We start from the raw sequence: 7,500 nt of genomic DNA, 5'->3' as shown, positions 1-7,500 counted from the left end.
AATGTGATCAGATTATTTCGGAAGTATTTGAATGAATTATGTGATTTCTTTCACTCTCTCTCTCTCTCTCTCTCTCTCTCTCTGTGTGTGACCACCCCCTTATATCGCTGACATTTTCTTTCTTTCTGTCCCGTGCATGTTCTTTTTTCCTCTCATTTCCCCCACCCCCGTCTGTTCAGGAGCCAAACCCCTTCCTCAACTCGGCCCTGGAAGCCGACGCTCTCCTGCGGAGCCCCGTGCCCCCCTCGCCCAATAAGGACCCTGGTCGCTCGGGTAGCTCCGCCCGGGCCCCGCCCCCCATGCCTTTCCCCGCCGAGCTCATACCCTTCGACGAGGCTCTCAGAGACGTGAGTGCCGTGCGTTCCCTGGCCACTCAGGATGGAGCAGATGTTGTGAGTCGCCATGGCGCCCAGCTACTGGAGGTCAAAGCTGCAGAGCGCAGAGGTAAAAATTAATTAAGAAATAAAAATTATATAGCATCTTTCAAACATAAAAATGCAGCATGAAGTGTGACATGCGTCACAAACAACCCCTGGTGTTTGCATAACTACTGAGGCCTGGATCAGTTGCGGCTCAGTCGTTTTGATGCACTGCTCCGTGTCACAGTGTGGTTCCTCGGTTCCTCTCCCCTTATACTCAGTGCCCCTAACATCACCCACAACCCACCAGCCCCCACATCAAATTGAAAATGCCTTGACTCAACATGGACTCTCTCTTCCGGCCTCCTGTTTTCTCTTACAAGCTGCTTCCTGAAGTATTGTGTGTAGGGTCTTTATTATTTAGAGATTGAGAATACATTTATAAATCAAATATACACCTTTATTATTAGAGGTGCATGATATATCGGCAGCCGATATATATTGTTTGCCAATAAGGACAGTTCTGAATTTATCTTTATCGGTTCGATATTGTAATTTCAGACGATAATTGTAACCAATAATTCTCATCTGTTGAACAGATTAAGCTTTCTTTAATTTAGGCCTTATTTGTATATTATAGCAGTTGTAAGAAAAATTATAATAATCAGAGATGGTTAGTTCATCCTGCGCGGCCTGTGTTTGGAATAATTTAATGTTATGTTTTTTTAATTTGCTGTTTACTAATGAAGCAGAGTTTCTGATGTTGGTGTCTGAAGGTTTGCAGTTCTGTTTTTTCCAGATAGACTTTCTTATACCTGTACCTGTTCAGGCATAAAATAGCACTTAATGGCACTTTGTGCTATAAACAACATATGTTTACAATAATAGTGATGTCTGCTTGACCTGTGTCATAGCTGTGTAAAATTAAACTGAGTCATTGTTATAGTTTCACATGCTTTACCCTCACTGCACTTCATATAGAGATTATGGTTTGAACGTGCTTGAAAATGCGTAAAAGTAAAATGATCGATTACTAATGTCAGTACCAGCCACAAGAAGGTGCTAAGTATTAATTGTCTGCCCATGAAATTCAATATTGGTGCATCCCTAATGATTACATTGCAGAAATTATAATAATAATAATTATTATTACGATTATTATTGATTACTGTTATTACTATGTTGTTATTGTGATTTTTTTAAATTATAATTATTGCAGAGCTGGAGAAACAGATGAAGATTGAAAACCTGTTTGTGACTTGGCAACAGCGATCGGCTCAGTCCAACATGCCTATCTCTGTAAGTGCCCTCCTGTTACTGGTTACTCTTTCTGCGGTTAGAAGAGTGCCCCCTAGGGGCTGTGCAGCACCGGGTGTCTGTCTGTTAATCACTGACGCAGTGGCTAACATTCGATAGTTCACTGTAACTGTAGAGAAATGACCCACGATTGAAGACTGGCAGAACAGCGATTTTGTTTTGTGTGTGTGTGTGATCTGAGGTCAGTAATCTTCATCACACATCCTGCATGTGATTTTCTTTTGCCTTACTACTGTGGCTTATTTTGACAGAACACCTACCACATGCGCGCACACACACACACACACACACACACACACACACACACACACGCGCGCGCACACGAATTCAAGCATATGACAGATTAATGGATGGGGAGGGCAGAGGTTTGAGTGAGTGCATCAACATTGTTTTTCTTTACCTGTGTGTGTGGAGAGGGGGTTACACTTCTGTAATATCAGCACTGCTCTGACAGCTGTGCTACACTGCCCAGACACCCTCTACATAGTCCCATTTTCCATGTGCAGAGGTCATGACTGACGACATCTCTGACACCCAGCCAGTGCAGGCAAGATGGGTCCTACAGGCAAGCTCTGTTACTGCCTGTACATTAACCCAGTCAGAACCCTGACACCGACGTACCGGAGATTAGTGTGTGACAAGCTCTCTCAATCACGTCCTGACACATGCGTCGGACGTGACTGGTTTGCATGACTGACGAGGCCTTGTTCTCCGCGGCCCGTGCCGTTGTCATGGTGGGACAAACAGTTACTCCACGTCAGGCAGCTGTCCGGAAGCAAGTGATGACCGTCTCTGATCCTGTATGTGGAGGGTCGTTGAATTACCTTGTCATTATATAGACATTGCCAGCATATGACTTTGCATGGTGTCACTTAAAACAAATGTTACAAGAAAGAGTGCATATATGTCTGAAATGACACTGGATATTCTGGAACGCTGGCAAAAAGCTGTAACTTGCCAGGAATCAGCAAGTCAGTGTAAAAAATAATTTATTATTATAATACACTTTTCATTTTGGGCACACTAGCTAGTGTGAAAATCTTAAGTGAACTTTGTTAGTTTCAGTAAATGATATTGAAAAGTAGTGTATAAATTCAGTATGCACTCCAAAATGTCAGGATGGTAGTGTGTTGACATGGTAACGTGTCAGCATGGTACCTGTGATTTTCTCAGGAGGGAACAGGGCTCAGGGCATCTGGCTTTGCTCAGGATCATGTTGCCGTCATTTTAAACCGGACAGACTTGATATGTGCTCCACCATGCAGGACACCCAACAGCAGTGTAGTTGTAGAGCAGCATAATCTGGGTAGTACCGACAACAGAGTGGTGGTAGAGCTCCATAATCTGGGTAGTACCAACATCAGAGTCGTGTTTGATCTTTATAATCTGGGTAGTACCAACAGTAGAGTGGTGGTTGAGCTCTATAATCTGGGAAGTACCAACATCAGAGTGGTGGTAGAGCGCCCTAATCTGGGTAGTACCAACAGCAGAGTGGTGGTAGAGCTCCCTAATCTGGGTAGTACCAACAGCAGAGTGGTGGTGGAGCTCCCTAATATGGGTAGTACCAACAGCAGAGTGGTGGTAGAACTCCATAATCTGGGTAGTACCAACAGCAGAGTGGTGGTAGAACTCCATAATCTGGGTAGTACCAACAGCAGAGTGGTGGTAGAACTCCATAATCTGGGTAGTACCATGTAATGTGCTGGCAGCTGCTACAGCACTGAGATCAGAGTTCTAACTGAGTTCTAACAGCACACTGATGTGCGGTGGGTGAGATTTATAGCCATGGTGATGTATCGCTGGAGAGATGTCCCAGGATACTGCTGCAGATGCTGACCCTTTTCCAAGCAAAACTGTCACAGGTTGGGTAGACCTACTAAATCACTATTTACGCAGCAATGCTAACGTTTTCTTTTCCAGGTAAGTGATCTGCACTGTAAATGAGGGCCACCCACAGTGTACTCAGAGTCTATTTAAGGATTCGTTGATTGGTTGAGTTGATTGTGGAATGAAACAACAAAAAAAAAAGCATTATTTTTTTTATTTTATTTTTTGTCAAATGAACTAATCGGTTGGCTAATAAGTAATAAAAACAACCTTAATTTAGCAGTACAAACTTCAGAAAAGAAAACCGTGGCCTTGAAATGTTGTGACCTGGCCTCTATAAAATAAATAAATTAATTAAAAAAAAAACAAAACAAAAAACTGTGCTGATTTAAGTAACAGTGACTCTTGGGAAAAAGAAATATCTTTATTTATTTATCTTATTTAGTTTTACGAGGACTGTATGCTATAAATGGAGCCGAAGAAGAACAAAGACAGTTTCAGAGTTTATAGCTAGCAGCCCGGGCGCTTTTAATAACTCCCTCGGTTGTGAAACTTGGCAGAAAGCTCGCTCATAAATATCAAACCCAAGAAGCAAAAGCAGGGTAACCTGCATAAGATTCAGTCCTCTTCTGCACACCCCATGATGAAGGATGCCGTTGTAGTAGATGGCATTAAAAAAAAAAAGCGTCCTTAGTGCTTTTGTGCAAAACTTTGTCATTTTGTTTCACTTGGATGATTTCTTGGCCAGTATTTACTCTATTTATTTAAAATCCTACCCTAGTATGATGTAATCGTACCCTAGTAGGACGTCTAGATATACATTTGATTCTGCATGACATGATGTGCAATGAGGTTTGCAAAGCAACCTCTGCATTTTTAACATGTCTGTCCCCCCCTTTACCAGTAATTGCACTTATTCTGGTGTTACCTAAGGCCTGGCCCACACTACAGGACTTTAATATTGAAAATGAGAGATTTCACACATAACATCAAAGTTTGTTCTGGTTTGTTTTTCAGTCGTTATAGGCCCCAGATTTGCCCTGAATGAAACACCACACTGTAAGATTATGCTCACAAGGAAGCATCCTGGCCAGTGATTCTGGCTCACATAATTTCTTGTGAACGAACAAGACTTTAGATCAGAACTTTGCTCTGAAAAGGGCTGGGCACACGAATCTTCTGGGCAGAGGTAGGTACTCGACTTGTAATTGGAAGATTGCCAGTTCAAGCCCCACCACCAATTTGTCACTTTTGGGCCCCAGAGCAAGACCCTTAACCCTCAATTACTTAGTCATAACTGTAAGTTGCTTTGGATTTAAAAAAGAAAAAAAAAGGTGTTGGCTAAATGCCATAAAATGTACAATGTAAATGTTCCCTTTAAGAAGTCAAGTTCTCAGGCACAAAAGAAGTCAGCAGTGGGAAAGGAAGAGGTTCAGAAGGGGCTTGTATGTAACCCGAGACCAGTGGATATCCCACAAGTTACTTCACATATAAAAATGGGTAAGATACTGTTAGAAAACAGGAAAATTGCATGAAGCTTATGGTTTATGCAAGATGTTATGCTTTGTCACGCAAAAGTACCTGTTACAAAATAACTAACAGCTCTTGCAAACTCATTATCTAAGACACTTAATCATGTTGTTTAGAAATTCTAGGAATTATCTTAAGATATCGTACATAACGCAAATTGGCAAGTAACGTTATGTTGCATATTCTTGGCTAACTGACCTGACTACTGTGTACGTGACCAGCCTGTGGGCCATCAGTTAATGGGTATTGTCAGCAGTTCTAAACTGTGCTGATTGCACATACTATGTTTGTTTACAGGTATGAAAACCTTTCTTAGTTTTAGTGCTGGATACTGTTGAAGCTTCTGCGTATTGCTTAGTAATAACATGGACTTTGCTAGCTAACAGACTAGCTCATGAAGGTTATATAGCTAACTAACATGAGTGTGGAATCTTACCCAATATAGTACTACTGGGCACAACCCCCTCATTCCTGAATAGCCTGTTTACATCCGTTTATGTCTAGATCATATCTGGATATATTTTTGTTGGATTCCGTGTACACGTCTAAAATGGATCCCCGGAGTGACCTGATGAGATTGTACTCCCAGATAAAAAGTAACACCAGCACATGCATCATTTTTGTTTTTATTTCTTACCCTAAACATGGAGTTTTATTCACTACTACCAGTGTATTGTATCAAATCTGGGGGTGATATTGGGGGAGGAGAAAGCTTTGATGTTTCTGATATGGTCAGTGCCACTGCTATGTAGAGGCCTCCGAACATGAGAGAAGTTGGCACTCAGCAGGTGTGATTCTGTTTACATTATTGTATGTGGATGACTTGTATCTCATTGTCACTTGTATTAAACATGGACAATAACTGTTTCTGACCACCTCCAAATGTGGTTTGAGTGATTGAGTTATGTACTATAGTCACGAGTTATGTACTATAGTCACGAGTTGTGTACTATAGTCACGAGTTCTGCACTATAGTCACGAGTTATGTGCTATAGTGACAAGTTGTGTACTAAAGTCATGACTATAACATATGTACTATAGTTATGCATTATGTACTATAGTCATGAGTTATGTACTATAATCGCGAGTTGTGTACTAGTGTCATGGCTATAACATATGTACCATAGCCACAGGTTATGTACTATAGTCATGACTATAACATATGTACTATAGTCATGAGTTATGTACTATGGTCATGGGTTATGTACTATGGTCGCGGGTTATGTACTATAGCCACGGGTTATGTGCTATAGTCATGACTATAACATGTACTATAGTTATGAGCTATGTACTATAGTCATGAGTTATGTGCTATAGCCACGGGTTATGTACTATAGTCATGACTATACCATATGTACTATAGTCATGAGTTATGTGCTATAGCCACGGGTTATGTACTATAGTCATGACTATACCATATGTACTATAGTCATGAGTTATGTGCTATAGCCACGGGTTATGTACTATAGTCATGACTATACCATATGTACTATAGTCATGAGTTATGTACTATAGCCACGGGTTATGTACTATGGTCATGACTATACCATATGTACTATAGTCATGAGTTATGTACTATGGTCATGAGTTATGTACTATGGTCGCGGGTTATGTACTATAGCCACGGGTTATGTGCTATAGTCATGACTATAACATATGTACTATAGTTATGAGCTATGTACTACAGTCATGAGTTCTCATGTCTTAGTATTGTAGTATAGTATTGTATATCATAATGGATTAATGCAGTGCATGGAGTTCTGTGTTGCTGACAGAGTCCAAACTAAATTTGTAATAGTGTTATGGTGGGGGTTGTTTGTTTGTTTGTTTTGAAGGTGATTTTCTGTTGCAGTCAGTGCATCAGTATGCCTTCATCTACTGTAGTCTTTTCAAACTATAATGGCAACAGTATCGTCTGCTAAACTCATTTACACTGACACTCACTTTCGCACCGTTGTTTCCCAGAACACAACTGTTGCTGAATGTAGACTGAAAATGACTTTAAAAGAAACCCTGGTTGAGCTTGGGACTGCAAGCAGGTCCTGTCCCATACCCATAGAACCACTATGGCTTTGAACTTCAAATCATCACCCACATTACAGTTCAGACCAATATAAGGGTTTATCCTTGTCCAGGCAACCTGTCCCTAAAGCTGTATAAGACACAGAATTTGTGAGGATTAGTAGCCGTTCAAAATCCCTGTCGTCCGCAGATTTGGAGCTAAAGCAGTTTGGTAAAGTTACACCTCTGTGTGTCAATTAAACGCAGTGTCAGTCAAGTCTGTACATCCATAATGTGACCAAATGTAATTCTTAGCTAACTGGATAAGATGAGTTACCCAGTCCCCTGTAGGGTATCACTCGGTAAGACGAGACCTGTTCTTTTGTGGTTGACAGTCAGCGATGAGACAGCAGGCAGTAAAGAACTGACATGAAGATCCATGAGGACTGGACACGTCATTAAGTCA

The 7,500-nt window shown here is 41.1% G+C and overlaps 1 protein-coding gene across 4 annotated transcripts in view; it reads left to right on the top strand.

Annotated features, from left to right (window-relative positions):
- Nucleotides 1-7,500, top strand: part of szt2 (SZT2 subunit of KICSTOR complex) — an 87,227-nt gene that overhangs the window by 57,339 nt on the left and 22,388 nt on the right. For all 4 annotated transcript variants that reach the window (XM_035524533.1, XM_035524534.1, XM_035524532.1 and 1 more), the window contains 2 exons: nt 180-444; nt 1,579-1,658. In XM_035524533.1, the coding sequence (XP_035380426.1) occupies nt 180-444; nt 1,579-1,658 (345 nt within the window). The remainder of the gene's footprint in view (nt 1-179; nt 445-1,578; nt 1,659-7,500) is intronic.

This window comes from Electrophorus electricus, chromosome 3 (assembly GCF_013358815.1).
Source record: "Electrophorus electricus isolate fEleEle1 chromosome 3, fEleEle1.pri, whole genome shotgun sequence".
Classification (NCBI taxonomy): Eukaryota; Metazoa; Chordata; class Actinopteri; order Gymnotiformes; family Gymnotidae; genus Electrophorus; species Electrophorus electricus.
This window is presented reverse-complemented; position numbering and strand designations above follow the sequence as displayed.